At 40.2% G+C, this 16,592-nt stretch overlaps 2 protein-coding genes across 6 annotated transcripts in view; one reads left to right on the plus strand and one right to left on the minus strand.

Annotated features, from left to right (window-relative positions):
• The window catches only part of IFT88 (intraflagellar transport 88), a 45,616-nt gene extending 41,879 nt beyond the window's left edge, over positions 1 to 3,737 (minus strand). Inside the window, exons 1-5 of one of the 4 annotated variants that reach the window (XM_065678562.1) lie at positions 3,393 to 3,731; positions 3,172 to 3,265; positions 2,447 to 2,540; positions 1,379 to 1,441; positions 586 to 642 (exon numbers count right to left, since the gene is read on the minus strand). In XM_065678562.1, the coding sequence (XP_065534634.1) occupies positions 586 to 642; positions 1,379 to 1,441; positions 2,447 to 2,536 (210 nt within the window). In that variant the 5' untranslated portion in view covers positions 2,537 to 2,540; positions 3,172 to 3,265; positions 3,393 to 3,731. Of the gene's footprint in view, positions 1 to 585; positions 643 to 1,378; positions 1,442 to 2,446; positions 2,541 to 3,171 lie in introns of all 4 variants that reach the window. The other 3 variants (XM_065678563.1, XM_065678561.1, XM_065678560.1) reach the window with 3 other exon arrangements.
• A 4,933-nt stretch (positions 3,738 to 8,670) lies between these two features.
• CRYL1 (crystallin lambda 1) overlaps positions 8,671 to 16,592 on the plus strand; it is a 61,165-nt gene continuing 53,243 nt past the window's right edge. Inside the window, exons 1-3 of one of the 2 annotated variants that reach the window (XM_065678571.1) lie at positions 8,671 to 8,777; positions 10,296 to 10,358; positions 14,284 to 14,391. In XM_065678571.1, the coding sequence (XP_065534643.1) occupies positions 14,309 to 14,391 (83 nt within the window). In that variant the 5' untranslated portion in view covers positions 8,671 to 8,777; positions 10,296 to 10,358; positions 14,284 to 14,308. Of the gene's footprint in view, positions 8,778 to 10,295; positions 10,359 to 11,205; positions 11,335 to 14,283; positions 14,392 to 16,592 lie in introns of those variants that run through there. The other variant, XM_065678570.1, reaches the window with a different exon arrangement.

The raw sequence follows: 16,592 nt of genomic DNA on the forward strand, positions 1-16,592 counted from the left end.
AGCTGATTTAACTGTCATGTAAGTTCATAGGAAAGTTCCCATTAGTTATCCACATGCAATATGCTGCCAGCCTAACAGGTTTAAAATCTATTGGGATAAGGGGACAGTGGATATACCGCTAGTGTATAACTTCTATTTCCATAACGAACCAGGTTAATGAGTTAGTTATTTAAGAGTCACAATAGATGAAGTATATCAAAGCATATAATCAACTTCTCCTGATTAAACTAGAGATGATTTCAAAGCCCATATTTTTTAAGACTTAATTTCACCTTAACTTCCAGACAACTTTCCTGCAAGAAAATCCGGTCAGTATCTTGGAATCTACTGCCTTACACAGTACAAAAGATGATTTGCAGCATGGTTTGGGAGAGGGAAAAAAAAAAAAAAAAAAAAATATCAGTGACCATGCCTTGTAATGACCAACTTATAACTCTACAAGTGCAGAGCTGCAAATGAATTAAAATCAGTGAATACATGTGGTTCACTGGAAGGAAGTATTTATATAAAAAGAGCTCAATCTGTGCAAGGCATTTCTGGTAAATGCCTCATTTTCATTAAGAATACAACAGAACAAAAACCTACCCCAAATCCAGTGGCTAAAGGTCTTGAAGTTGGTGTACCAGGAATTTTGGCTGTCCCCTGGGTGGGGAAAAAAAACAACCAAAGAAACACCACCAATTAACAACCATATATGTTAATTTTTAGTCTTTCTATCTAGTTTCTATAGTGAATTCATAGAAATAATGCTTCAACTGTTATAGAAAGGATTTTCATTGTACCAACAGATTATTCCGGCAAAGAAGTAATATTAATCAGACAGTTCCAGCTCTTCTTTAGACATACAGCATATACTACTAAAGTGCAGGTGCCAACTTTATATTTGGTTTTGAAAACTGATGTAATATTAAATAAGAGCTAAATGAAAATAAAAAAATCATGTAAATTACATGAATATGAAGAAAAGAAAATCAGAATAATCACACATGGTTTTCTAAATTCCACTCTTCAGTATGCATCTCAGCCTCCTAACTGTATGTCAGAGCTACTAATTCTATATTGAGAATATTAAACTAAGTCCTTTCAGAATGTATTGCTTTTCTTTTTAACAAGGTTTTATCTCATTTTATCAAACAAGAATACATTTTTAAACAAAGTTCCTTGTTTGCTCTAGCTTACTCCCTGAACTTAACAGAAGTCATGCTCTGCTAATTTTTTACTTATTTTTCCTATAAATAAATAAAGTCTGTATCTTCATGTTAGTAGCAGACAAAAAAAGTTAAGAGGTTCCCAAAATAAGTTTGCATCAGTGTCAAAATTATAGCTAGCCCTCTAAAGAAGGCTTCCTCTCTTGCAATGTTTTTTAAAAGGTACTTACAGAAGGTCTTCTACCATGACTCGTTCTTGCTGCCTGTTGAAAAGCTATATCATTTTCTAAATCCTAGAAAAAAGAAAAAAAAAATACACCTTTTTAAAACCCCCAACAGCCAAAGCCACAGTTCCAGAACCTTAGGACTACTGAAAGCAGACAGGTAAAAAAACAACTCTTCTTCCAAAAATACTTGACCTGAAAATAACTGAATGACAGGTTTTACTGACAATACATGTTATGTTATTTGGTCTACCTTTTTTTGTATTTTGGATCATTGAACGTAAAGCCTCATTATTCTCTGAAAAATGAAAACACGCTGAAGAAGCAGAGCTTAAGTGATAAAACGTAACATGTTATTTTATTTCCATCCAAAAGCTTACTACTAGCACTATTTCTACATTTTAATATTAACGCCTGTCACGCAAATACATTGAGATCTCATGTCTCAGGTCACACCAAATTTGGCACTGGGATTTCACACAAGATGTGAAGTCTTGCCAGACTGGCCCTGCTTTGAGCACGGTAGTGAGTTTGGACTGAATGACTTCCCTGATGTTCCAATTCCATTACACCAGCAGTCACTAGGAAGTGGTCTGCAGGGTTACCTTAAATCATCCCAGATGCTCTACTGATTGCACAGAGACCTGCAGAACTCTGCTCTACTGCTGCCTCCTTCAGCAGCAGGACCATAAGAGACTGATGACCAGTACTGATCAGTTAAATAGCCTCTTGTCAGAAAACCTGCTGCTGCATACTGTCTGGGAAACATCACATCGAAAGCATCTGAATGTGAATATGGCCTTCAAATAATTAGGATTTTATACTTCATAAATTCTAACCATTACAGCATTTTAGATCTGCTACAAGACATACACAGGTACTTTGTTGGAATGGAAAACTATCAAAGAAATAACTATTTAAGACTTGTGAAACTTTATATATTTTTTGTTAAATAAAGAAAATTTCACTTCAAAGTACTACACTTCTACATTACTATACCCACTTGTCCTTATCTTGCACTTAGAAGGTAAAATCCTATGTATGGGAAAGGTGGAAAACAGCAAATATTTTTACCTCTGTGTCAAACGTGGGATTATAATCATTGTAGCCAGAATAGAGATCATCTTCATCAGCATCAGGAGCCAGATGCACATTTTGCATCATCTTTCTGTGAAACGTTTAACATGCCAAGTATTCTCTCAGTGGTTTTATATAAAGCTTTTAAAATGTGAAATACAAATAGTAATGAAGTTTGCAAGTTCAAAAGAGTACAAATTGCATTTCAATTACTGTATTTGAAATTAGAAATAAGTTATGAATAGTCATAACAACTAGGATTTACCTATACAAAGTATTAAATAGCACCATTTTGTACAATTATATTTTGTTAGGTATTTATACCACTGTCACAAAAATTGTCTTAAAGATATTTATCATTAAAACTGAATCATCATAACAAATAACTATTACTTTTAGAATTATATCTTTACATTCTCAAATAATTCAGACTTAAAATAATTCTCTAGTATTCTAAAGTTTTCCTTTTTTATTGGGCAATAGTAGCCAGTCTAACGAAAGACATCTCTTCCAGCTTCAGATATTCCTTCCTTCCTTCCTTCACCTGTGTCCTTACATCAGCACAGACATAACTATTCTCTATAGACAACATTTTTCATATAATTTTCCCATTTCCATTCAAATGGTTTTTAAGAACTAGAATTCCAGGAGCCTAGGTTCCAGTATCTTTCTTCACAAATACTTTAGTGTGCTACAAAATAGGCTAATATAGCGTCATTCACCTTGTGGTCCTTCACCACTGAGGACACTAAGGAGGTCTCTCTGCCTGGCTACTTATTTTCATTAAAATCTTACGAAGACAACATTTGGTTTCATCTAGAATATGAAACACATGCCCTGTAGCAAGTGAGCCTTAGCCAGGACGAAGCGCAGCGCAGCGCACCCCACCGCGGACCGGTTCCACTGCAGCATCCCCCTCGAACGGGGCCTGCTCTAAGCTTACGCGGTGCGACCGCGGAACGCAGCCGAATCTGCTGAACGCGGGTTTCCTCAGCCGGCGCTGAAAGCGGGGGACGGCGGCGATACGCCTCACAGCGGCTCCGCCTTCTCGAGGGTGGCGGAGGGGCGGTGAGAGGCTCAGCGAACCAATGCGACGGTACCAACGCGATGGTGCCAACACCCCGGTGCCAGCATCCCCGCCCGAACACGGCCTGCTCGCAGGTCAGCCGCGACGCACTCCCTCCGCGCCGAAGGAAGCCACCAGGCCCAACCCGGCCGCGTTGCTAGGGGTACGCCGGCGGACGCGGTCCCATAATGCACCGCGCTTAGGCGGTCACAGAACAGCAGAGCACAGCGCAGCCCACAGCCGAGGTCGAGAGCATCCGCGGGATTGGCGCATGCGTAGAACAACAGCCGAAGCTTTTCTCGCTGCGTGTGTCCCCTACTTCTCGCGGGAAGTGGAGGACTTGTACTCCGGGATAGAAGCGGTATCGTGTGATAGATGTGCAGACAGGTTTTGTTTCCCCCTATGCTTTCCTCATCTTCTGGAAAAGGAACACAAAACTCCTGGTAAGGACGGGAGGCTCCTCAGACTGCCCACCTTTAGTCCACAGGACAAGGAAAACATAAATGGAAAAAATACCTCCTGTCTGCTAGACACTGCTTCGCTGTATGCAAATAAAAGTCTGCGAGGTGGGTATTTACTGACTGTAAGGGGAAGATTATTAGGATAAATGAGTTTCTGAAACATTAAATAGGCAACAGTTAAAATAGAGGGGAAATTCTAGACTTCTCCATAAAGGGAAATTTAGAATTACAGAATCACAGAATAATTCATGCTCAAAAGGAGCTCAGGAAATCTCTCGCATCCTAGTTTAAATGTCTTTGTGTCTCTTCCCAAGAGTAAAACCAACCTGCTGACGTTTTATGGTGAAAATTGATATTTTAGGCTATAAATTTGCTATCATGAGAGTAAAGCAAATCTGCTGTCATAAGGTAAATGGCTTCTTGCATAGTTGTCAAACCTTGTGTTCAAGCACACGGCCCATAACTGAGTGTACTTCAGAGCATGTTTCTCAAGCTCCAGATTATTGCTGGTATGTGCCCTGTGGAGTGTGGTAGGGCTGCACCTTAGGCACAGCTCTTGGGCAGGAGCCAGCACCTCCAGGCAGAGACCTCATCACAGCCACCACTCAAGTTCAGGGTACTCAGCCACACCATTTTCTTCACTGAGCTGAGAAATCCATTCTTGAAAATGAAAAGCTCAATAAAAATAGAAGTCGGTAAAGCTTCCCATATGCCATAGTCTCTGAAACTAAATAAAAAATTAAAGGCCCAAACATCTTAGAAAAAGATGATTCCTACAACCATTTCTATCACATTCTTTAAGTTGATACTTTGGAACTCCTGACAAGTGTCAGCTGATTTGCCCACAGAAAAACACTATGCTCCAGGAAAGCTTTTCTATGCCTAAGCATGGAAAGCAGATTCAAGCAGGGATCTCTGAACATGCCTGCAGCATTTTGGGGAGAGAAAATATTTTACAAGACAGTTGTAACCTACCCTTATTGCATTATGCTAATGGCATAAGAAAGCTGCAAAGACAATATACAGTGCAGAGTCAATTAGAACAGCCTTTTTATGGTCAGGGTTTGTGAGCATTATGCAATGTCGGGACCTGCCATTTTAGCCTCAAAGTGCTTTCTGAAGAGATAAGGCACAGAGGATATGAGTGAAAGGTCCTTCTATTCTGGCTCCCAACCAGAGAAACAAAGATAACACGAAGTATTAAGACATTATCACTTCTTGCATTAACTTGTTAATGTTCCATGCATGAACCACTTTCACACAGAAACTTTAGACTTGAGACTTTTGAACACGAGAATCTTTATACCTGAAATTTCTGGATTACAAGTATTTTGCAGAGTAAGAGACTTACAGTGGGAAAAAAATTCAGGTGAGCTACTTGATGAACTCCAGCATAAGAAATACATATACATTTCTAGCCCCCTTTTTTGCCTGCAACTCCTAACATGTAATTGAGCCTATGGTTTTTAGATTTTTCTGATTGTCCCCAGACAATCATATGTCACATTCATATATACCTGAGCAGCAGGTACAATTCTGTGACAAGAGTCTTAGCTCTGCTACCCAGCTTGTCAATTGGCATACTGGTCCTTAGCATATTCTGATGTTTCAGCCCCATTATCTAGAGCAGTGGGAAGAAGGCACTATGATATGGAGATATGATATGATAAGGAGACAGTGCATCTATCTTGTAAATAAAATGGTGCTGAGGCACCACTGGAATCTTACCATGTCCGTTTCATCAGACTTTCTTACCCTCCAAACATGGGTGTATACATTCAAATCAGCTGTTAGAAGTGGTCCCTGACCATATACTGGGAATTGTTTGAGAGAATGATAACTAGCTAACACTATAATGGGCTATTTTGATGCCAGAGACAGTCAACTCCAGTGCCTGGTCCAGCTCCTGGCAATGCTGCATGTTGCCCATGCTGCTGGAGCGTGTACCAGGGGCCAGGAGCTTAGGAAGACTCCCTGGACTGGCTCCTTAGGCCTCTCAGTCCAGCTACTACTTCTGATGTCCTTGCAACATCATGAGGGTCTCATCAGACTTTTGTCTCCAAAGGCTGTGTCAATCTAAAATTCTAGGTGGTTTTTATTTGTATGTCTGTCTGTTTTCCTGGTGCTATGAAGTATAAATAGATCTTAATGCACGAAGATTTAACAAATCCCAATAATCTCAGGATCCTTTGTGGCAATGTGGGACCTTACTCATGGGTTGTGATTATAAGACATTTTCTAACAAGATCATGCTACAGGGAGAAACCCATATGATGTTAATGTCTTTACTGGTTTTGGCTAAATTCAGAAGGCAACCTGGAATGTAAAGCTGCCAAAAAAACCCAAAACAAAACACCAAACCCCCCAAAATAGTACACAGCCCAAGCAATGTTGTATACTGTGAATTCCTGATCATTTTCAGTTGGATTAAGCTAGCACTGTCACTACAAGAAGCAGTCCCCTTCTTTTCACACCTTCTCAGTCCTCTGACTGGCATCAAGCTAGATGCTTGTGCAGCTGAAGTAAACTGCAGATCTGATAAAGTGTTTCTGCAGTTACCTTTCAATAAATCAGGTATCTGATCCAGTAAATGCAGTGAAAACTTATGGCACATTAAGGAGACCATGAAGCTATACTCTTAAACAGTACAAATCACTTTGCCTTTCAATACATGGTGCATCTTGGGTTTTTTCCATCAATAACACTGCAAATAAGGACTCAGACAAACTGTTCCAGGACCTACTAACTTGGGTTCAGGGGTTACTGGCCACTGACTGCCTGCTATAATCTCTGTTAGTGTGTACCTTACCCTTGCTCTGGCAGTTGAACTGTTCACCTGATCAGCTGTGAATTGGTGTTTTTAGAAAATGTTCAGAATTGAAAAAGTAATTCTCCCATTACAATATTTGAAAAGTATTTTTCTAGCATTGAATTCCAGACTGATCAGGTGTTCATCATATTCTACTGTCACCCTTCCGTTAGGTTGACTGTCACAAACAGTGAAGCTGCATTTAACTAGTCCCTGAGAAACTAACAGATCTTGTCAGCATACCTCTAAAAATTACTGAAGGGAAAGCAATACAGAACACATTTAAAATTAAAGCCTTCCTAATACTTAAGCTTTCAAAATATTTTTTTTTAGTTGAAAATTTAAGAATTGAGAGGTAACTGAACTTAATGGTTACTAAGTTTATTTTAAAGACAATTCAAATTTAAAAAATTAAAGCCTCAGATCATGCTCCTCCTATACTTGAAAATTCAAACTTCAACTCTATTATTTTGCTGACTGGTTTATGTTAGAGCTTTGATACTCTGGGTTTATTTATCTCATCAACAAAGCCATATTGCATATTACTTTCCTCTTTTACCAAGTGTGGGAACAGCATGGGTATTACAATATTCATCTATTAGGTTGTTATTTATGTGCTTTTAAAAACACACCTCTATAGCACTTTTTAACATAAAGTTGTCCAAGTTAATAATGTTTTCTAAAATAGAAACAGTAATTTAAAGAAACCTTTTGCCTCTTTTGGGAGATTTAAAAATCAGTTTTATATTTCCAATATTTGAGTTGGTGTGCCTAAACATATAAATTACATTAAAAGAATTCAAGGTAGAAAAGAAAGTTTCTAGAGCTACTGTACTGTTAATGAAATTTTAAGTACAAGTTTCAGAATGTTTTCAGGGTTAGGTTTTTAATGATGAATTAATTAGGCAAAATGTTTTATAGAGCTATATTGAAAGTTTTAAAAAAACTACTTCAGAACAGTGCTAAAGGCAGAAAAAGTATAGTTCTGCTCTAAACATCAATTTAATCTATAGTCTGTTCAGTAAAGCAGGTAAATAAATCAATTTATTTACAATTTGAAAACAAAATTAATGGAAGAACCTCATGATGAATAATACATATGAATAATGTTTATGTTGTGTATTGGGTTTAGAAGACATTTGCAAAAGCAAAATTATCTTGTTAACAGGTATTTTTACTATTAAAGGATCTAGCTTTGCTGAATCATGATTTTGCAATATCCATTTTACTACTGTTTACTTTCTGATTTCTGCTGATAGCTTCTTTAAGAATCAACATTTTAGCAATATTGGTAGCATTTGCATCAGACCATTTGCAGTAGTGAAAGGATACCTAAATAAACTGCACGAATTACTAGCAGTGATTAAAATTATAGTCTTAATTATAGCATAATTTTAATATCACTAGTTATAATTACAGTATGCAAACCATTAGATAGAACTTTACAGAATAGTAGCAAAGTTATTAAAGCTATCATTTTAAAGCATTATGTTTTCTGAACCATTAGGATCATAGTAGCAATGTACCATAGTCCATTACAAAAGGAATGTACTTTCTGGTTGCTCTGGTGAGCAAGTAACGTATTAAACCATGTAAGGCTTAACAAGTGTGAACTATGCCTCTGTTTTCTTCCCATGCCAAAAGCTCAGGCTAGGGGACACTGGTTTTCAGAAGCATGCAATTCCTTTACTTTCTGCAAGGGGGAATTCATGTCTCCTTCATATTCCACCTCCCTGTGGCTCACAATTAATACTAGCCATTTCCCTTTGTTTATTACATGACTCTTTTATACTGTCTGGCTCCTCCTCCGCAGTAAGCCCACCTCCTCTTCCCAGCCAGTAGAAGATTTCAGCTCCTCACGTGGGGTAGTGGAGGAGCATGCTCAATAGAAAGAGACTAAAACATGGAGGAACCAACTTTGCAGCTATCAACATAACAGTCTGCTCCTACAACAGTCTGCTGTTGGACTTAGAAGAAAGAATATATATGCTGGTGAGTGCATATTTGTTCCACTAGGGCTTCTCTCTCTTGCTGCCAGTACAAGCCCTACTTCTCATTCTCTTAATGGAGTCCAGGACCTTTCACCATTTTGTTGGTTATAGGTTGTTGATGTTTCTGAACTTGGGGTGCCTTGTGGCCTTCCCATGAGAGTTGTGGAAGAGGAAGGAGAGTCATTCTACCTTATTCATGGAGGCTGCAAGTACTGGGCCTAACAACTCTTACGCTGTTACACAATAATGAAACTTTGCTGCTTTTTGTTTTTTTATATATATTCCCTTAAGTTTTTATGAGAATTTAATTCTTTATATTTTACTTTCTTCTTGCAAACTTCTGATCTATTCAGTTTGGACTCATCACTGTGTCCGCTCATCACAATGGGGAATATGGCTGCTGTCATTACCTAATGAAATAACTACCACAGAGCTATGTGGCTTTGTCACATAATATACGGGTGATAATATAGTTCAGATTTCATTGTTGTAGACCTCTTGTTTTGTTCACCAACAGGACTTAAAGGCCCTGTAATTGCTATTATCACAACTGGGATTAGGTCTCAAAGCCCTGTAGTAACACCTCCTGAACAGTTTAACTGAGCTTTTAATTCTGTTGATTCTAATTGTCTTTCTGTAACAGCTTTTCTCTCTAATAGTCTATTACTTGAGGTATGAGTACACATCTAGGGAGATCAAAGACTATTAAAATAACTGACTCTTCCAAATGTACTTCCAAATGGGAGTGATGGTGAACTTGTTCTGAAAACCATGTTTCGAAGCCCAGGAGACTTTCGTTTTATGTTCTAGGAACTTTTTTTTAATTTTTTTAAATAAAAGCTTGAGTACACAAAGTAAGGATTCATTGATTGCTTCAGTCATGCTTTGGCTAAACAAAGCTCTTTGTGTTTGTAGCATGTGCCAAGTTATGCCATTTTGAATTAGTCTTCAAAGGAACAAAATTGCTAGTTGATAAAATCATAAAACAACGCTTTCTACACTAGCCTAAGGAAGCAGCGGTACTGGCATGGCACTCTTGTCCCAGTTCCTTAAATCTTCCTGAGGCCCAGTTACATTCACTTTGCTCCGCCTACATTTCCCAGTTACTGGCACATCTCAGGTTACATGGGTGGTGATAAGGTTGGGAAGTCACAGAGATACTACTTTGGTTTTCCACGTGCTGTCCATTGAGTCTTTAGGAATTTAGATTTTTGACATCTCTGTCAAAATTAGCAAAGTGCTAGCGAGGAGGATGGATGTACAAAGTTACTAGCTAGGTCTTTTATTATATGGTTTTCTTGGAAACTAAGAGAGGTGATAGACAAGTGAAGGTTTACTGAATTTCATCAGTAACCATGAAACATTTATTCTGGGAACAAGTGTGTTAATTTTCAACCATTATTTTCAGAAAGCCAGAAACACAAGAAATCTTGCCGTGTATTTCTCAGCTGTAGTAAGAGCACAGTAATACAATTTTTGATAACAAGCATTTAAAATACTAACTTTTGTCTCTTTTCAGGAATATCCAGCCTGATTACAGAACAATATGTGGATGAGTAGGAACCACACAAAATTAGAAAAAGTGAGTAACACAGCATGCCAGCAGGAACAGTAGATGTAGAGCAGCTGAAAGAATTATATTGTCACTGTAATGTCACACTTTTGCCTAATTTTAGAAAGTTTTTGTACAAAAACCAAGAACAGAAAAAAAAATCAGAATTCAAGAAGAAGGTATTTTTAAGGATAAGATAGCTTTGCTTAATGTGAAAAGTGGAATTAGTTTGAAATTTGAACTTATGTTGGAATTCCTGTGTGCTTGTCAAAAACCAGAGAGCAGTAGCGTTTGATGTATTCTAGTGCTGTCTCTGGCCAAAGTGTGACAGGGTTTTTGCATCTCCGAAAGTGACTGAATTCGAAGGCCCAAGTTTTCCCAGGTGTTTTAGTTTAATTGGGATAGTGGAACACCTTTGATTATGTGGCGATAGAGGTTTATCCATTTTAACAGCACGTAAACCCTTGGCCTTCACCCAAACGTGGCCTGTTCCACTCCAGAGCGGGTGTAACTGGCAGCCCTCTGTCCCTGCGCAGCTACCCTCGGCAGCTCGTCTTGCAGGTGAGCACCCTCGCCTGCTGCCTCTTGGAAGGTGAGCATGCAGGGCCGGTCCTTACACGGAACGAAAGCAGCGCTCCCGGCACGTCGAGGTGTGAGACGTGCTGCGTTGGAGCAGTGAGATAACCCCAGCCTGCGGCTGGTACGGGCTGCACGGAGCGGGGCCCGAGTGCGAGCCGCCGGTGTGTGTTGGGCGGGGCCCTGCTGGGGCGGGCCTTTCCCCGTCAGGGCAGCGAAGGCTCGAGGTGCGGCCGCTGAGGGGCGCGGCGCGCAGCCAATCGGAGCACTCGTAGCAGGAGCCAATGGGGGCGGCTGTGACATGGCGGGAGCCGTGTGTGGGGGCGGGCGCGCGCGCAGTGAGGCAGCGCTAGTTCCTGTGGTGCTGTGTCGGCTGTGCACCTCCCGGAGCCGCAGGCATGGAGCCCGGCCAAGTTGCGATCATCGGCAGGTAAAGCCCCTCCTTTCCTCTACCCTTCCGCGGGTAGGTGCAGTCCTCAGGGGAGGAGCAGCCAGCCCGGCTTGGACCCTGGGGGATCTGCGAACGGATGCCCGGGGACGTGCGAAGGAGCTGGGGCGCCGTCCAGACGAAGTCCGGCCTGCCTAGGGTGGGCTCGCCACCTCAGTGTGGCGAGTAGGGTGCTGCCGCGGCCGCTGCAGGCGTCGGGTGTGGCGGCGAGGTGCTAACTCGGGGTAGTCGGTGGGGTCCGGCGTGTGCAGCGCTGGTGCGGGGGAGCAGTGCCAGGAGGGCAGGCCACGTATGGGTTCCTGCTGGCGTTCAGAAACCATGGGAGGAATGCACCCGTCTGGCTCACTGGAAAGAGTGCCTTTACTTAAGTCTCTGACAGCTTTGTGCCACTTAAAAACCAAACAAAGCAAACTCCAACAAACAAATGTCCACAGCATCTCTGCTTAAAGTAATTCCTTAGATCTGAAAGACTGCTGCCTTTTTTCATTGCAATGTTTTGTGTGTGTAAGTGCAAGGGGAGTGCAGAAATCCAAGAATAGCTTTAAGATCCTGTTTGTCAACTATGTCAAAACTCCTGAGCTTCTCGTGGTCACTCCTCCACTATACTTTATTGACAGCAGTGTTTCTGACTTGTGTAGGAATGCATTGTTTTGCCTTCTTGAGCTAAACCCAAAGATCTTTATTTGATCAGTAATCTGGTGGGGAGAAAACATGGGCCAGACAGTAACAGCCCCCAGCACACCACTGTAACTTGGTGCTAGAAGCATGGTCTCCCTTTATCAGCAAAACCAGTTGAGGTCTCTGGACACGTGTCTCGGTGCCCTCATGTGACGGTGGAGCCGGGGAGTGCTGTCCGTGTGCGAAGGGTCGAGAGAGCTTGGCTCTCACTTGCTGTGCCTGCTGTGGCACAATCACACTGAAGGCAGAGCAGCTGTTTCTGGTAGCACCTGCAGAGGTTGTGTGCGCAGATATGATTGTTAGTACTTCATCACTGGACCCAAAATGACAGTGTTTAAAGTGTAAAAAAGCACTGTCTTGGAGTCAGATACACTAATACAAGGTTGTAGTGTTGCTGTACACTGGAGTAACAGTGCAGGCCTGACATGTATCATTGACTTTATGCTCTGTAGCTCAACAGAAAAATTATTAAATTAAAAAAAGAATTTTAGATATATTTTTTTAATCAAATTTTATCAATTTAAGGAAACTTAATTTAAAAGTGCAGTTTGAGAGAGGATGCTAATTTATAAAGACAGTGGTAGCTCAGATATGCTTGTTAAGATTTAAGTGATCTGATTACTTTTATTTAGAATTAGATTGGACATAAGGAAGAAATTCTTTCCTGTGAGGGTGGTGAGGCACTGGAATGGGTTGCCCAGGGAGGTTGTGAGTGCTCCATCCCTGACAGTGTTCAAGGCCAGGTTGGACGAAGCCTTGGGTGGTATGGTTTAGTGTGAGATATCCCTGCCCATGGCAGGGGGGTTGGAACTATATGATCTTAAGGTCCTTTCCAATCCTAACTATTCTATGATTCTATGATTTGAGAAATACTTGCCAGCTAGGAGGCTACAATAGCTCACAGACCTTGACAATACCTTTTTCATAAGCGTGTTTGTTCGTAGCTTGTCTGAGAACTGCTGAGGTGTGGGCTTAGTAAAGTGAGATTGTGTTTTTTCGTTTAAATGAGAAGTATCAAATGAGAACTTGCTGCCCACTCAACGCTAAATGCAAAGTTCCTTTTTTTTTTTTTTTTATTTCAGTTATTTCCACTGATTCCTGCTGTTTCCTAAAACTTCATGTTTTGTTCTTTCTTTTTTTAATATGTAAACCAAAGGTTGAATATGTTCCTGTTTTCTCTTCCTTCTTCTGTCATCTGCCCTACTGCTTTATCTCTGACTTTTGCTCCCCTTTTAATCCTTTATCAATGTGCTAGTGGCATTGCATTTTCCAGTTGCCAGAGGTTGCTTAAGTTTAATACTGCAAATACAATGATTTCAGAAATGACAGGAAATGCATGCAATTATTAAACCCCCACTGTTGGTATGGAGTTCTGCTCTTGTCTCTGTTAGGGAATTATTTTTTTTTTTGTGATCTCAAGTTATTTAAGCTTATGACACTGTGCATCAGTTTGAAGAGACCGCACCTGCTATAAATATAAGTTAAAACCTGCATTGCTTTGAGAGACATGATAAAATTGTCAGTTGCTTCAAGTTTCTTCTCTGTGTTTCTCAGTAATGGGATTTTGTCAAAAGGTGTGGGATCATAAGCAGGTTGTTCTTGTGTGCTTCCAGCATTATAAGAGTGCTTCATCTAAAAATATATGTAGTGCTAGAGGAGGGTAGGTGGAAAAGTAGTATCAAACTCACGTTTGGTTGTTTGCCTTTTTTCTTCCCTCCATTTTTCACATGCTTATGATAATTCGCATGCTTCCTGAATTGCTGAGCACCCACAACTTCAGTGGCTGGGCCTCAGTTTTTTCTGATCAGCTCTGAAGCTGAACCTGAACTCTTGGACCACTAGGCTGCTGTCTGTCTTTAGACTATGAACTGAACAAATTAGTGTTGGGAGTTTTTTAAAATCTTTTTTAGTGTAATCTTATTCACCAATTCCAAGTTAAGTTTGTAGCTGCCAAAAGTGTTGATACTCGAGTCCAGTGTCCCAAAATAGTTCCTACTATTTGAATTCTGCTGTCTTTTTTCTATTTTATTTGGATTTTTTTATTCACCATTATCTTTCTTCTAGCTCTTAGAGAAGCTGCTACACAGCTAGCAAAGGATATTTCTCTGTTAATTGTTTCTTATCAGCATGTAACCAGTCTTTTAATCACATATTGAAGAGTCCAAGCTCTGTTCTCCTTGCAGCGTTTGTAAGACCTCATTCCTCAAAATAAATGCTTCTTTATTAATTGGCTGATATTTATTGTCTTTTCAGTGGACTCATCGGTCGCAGCTGGGCCATGGTGTTTGCTGCTGGAGGCTTCAAGGTGAAACTTTATGATGTTGCACAACAGCAGCTAGCAAGTGCATTGGAAAATATTCGGTAGGTCACCTGGCTTGAAATGACTGGGATTGTAATGAAACTGTGGGATTTCTGTGATTATGGATAAATAGTCTTCTCTTACTATTTAAGGGAGCATAGATTTTAATCTTTGAAGAAGGCTTTAACTTTGAAATACAGGTCCTGTTAAGATCAGAACTGTGTTCCCATATCTCTCAATGACACTTCTGAAGAGCACTTTAATTCTTAGTGATTTAGGAGTTTAAGTTTAAATCCAAATTCTTGAAACAATATTTACCATGATTAGTTTATCTATAAGCTAAGCTTAAAATACATGAACAGAAGAGTTTGTACATAGAAAGACAACAAGGACTCCTTCAAAGTGGAAGTAGGTTACTATAGATTGTTGAGAAGCCCTGCTTCAGTTATGGGTATTCTGTAACTAGAAATTTTTAATTCTTAACTAGTATTTTTTGGGTCCTAGAAGAACAAGTTGCTAAAGATGATCAGTTATAGTAAAGGCTGGGAGTCATCTTTAGAAGGAACAAATCTGAGGGTGACAACATGAGAATAGTCACATTGGTTCAGATCAACAGTTCTCCAGCCCTTTTCTCTGTCGCCTCTGGCACTGTGGCTAAAACCACAAGTTTCTGTTGCATGACAGAGCTACAAGTTCAAGTCTTGCCTGTCTGCTCCTGTTCCCCAACCTTCAGTGCCTTGAAGTTATGTATTCAGTAACTCTAAATTTCTTCCAAGAATTTCTCTTAACCTTCACTCGAACCTGTGTGAATCCTTTTGCATCCTTCTTGTCAAAGGACTTTGTGTTCTGTAGGTTTACTGTTCACTGGGTGAAGAGCTATTTGCTTTTGTTTGCTTTGAACCTGGCTGCTTTGTTTGGCCTGTACTCCTTATGTTAGAAGGGACAGTGTCTCATTGGTCCTGTTCACCCTCTTGAGGATGGTCCTGGAAATAGAGCTAGTTTATGCCCGTGAGACCATTTTTTAAATCATGTGTTTCTCCACACCTCTCTTTCTAAATAGGTGTTAGTCAAGCCAACAATTTCTGTTGCTCCACCTAGATGACAGACACTTTCGGGTTTTTTTCAGATTTACTGTAATAGTGGCAGTGAGGATGAGGCTCTGGGTCACTGTGGAGGGGGCAGTTCTGCAGTCTACATTACTAAAGACAGCACTCACTTCCATTTTGTTCTTTTTTAATAGGAAAATTAAGAATTAGGACTTCAGCCTTCCAAGTGTTTCAGTTTGGAAAAGTGAAGCATAAAGTGTTATGTGTAAGAGAGGAGTGCTATTTGAGTGTGTCTGTACTGGCCTATGCCTGCATTTGCTATCCTTCAGGAGTTCAAGGCAAGTTTTGCCTTTTACTTAAAGTGTTCTTAACTTATGGTTAACTTGTGTGTCTTGGCTGTGATACCATCCTAATTAAAAAGCCTAATTTCTGGATAATGTAGGTTTCGTGACGCAAATACGATGCAGTTTCATCAACCAGTATTTTAATCATTATATGTATCAAAATGCAGTCAAATTTGAACTTCTTTGCACTGATTTCATAGCACACAACCTGCAGTAAATCCCTTTGAGTTACTAATATGATACTTGTGTAAGAGCTGGAGCTTGAGTAGGTTATGAGGGCTTACAGGAGAGAGTGGCAGGGGAATGCCTGTTAGGGCAGTCTGACAAAGCCAGCTGGTGGCTACTTCTCTGGACTTGCTGGGATTTGCTTTCTTTTTTCCCTTCAGATAGCTAGTACATTAAGGAAGGCTTTTAGGCTTAGGGGTTTTGTGGGTTATTTTGGTTTTGTATTAAAAAGTATTTGTACCACCGCAGACTGCAGTCCATGAACTTTCAGTGTATGGAGATCCTCTACGTATTAAGGAGAAACTGAAGTGTGGAGATGACTATGTGTATCTTCCGTTTATGAAACAAAAGTGAGATTTGACTAGTAAACAACATTCTCTTCTAAAAGGAGGTGATACTTCTTTGACAGAAATGGTACTTAAGTATTAAATATTCTGTGTCATTAACTTTTATCATATTGACTTGTAACTCATTGCCCTTTACATAAATTCAGAACGCCTCAGGATTCATTAACTTAAGGAGTTCAGCTCTCTCAGAACACTAGGAAGGTAGCAGTGGTGTGTAGTCCTGCAAGAGGACTGGAGTGAGTCTGGAATGGACCTACAATCATCAAGAGAGCCTCCATGTATCTATATGGAAAATCTGAAA

Source organism: Lathamus discolor, chromosome 4 (assembly GCF_037157495.1).
Source record: "Lathamus discolor isolate bLatDis1 chromosome 4, bLatDis1.hap1, whole genome shotgun sequence".
NCBI classification, from domain to species: Eukaryota; Metazoa; Chordata; class Aves; order Psittaciformes; family Psittacidae; genus Lathamus; species Lathamus discolor.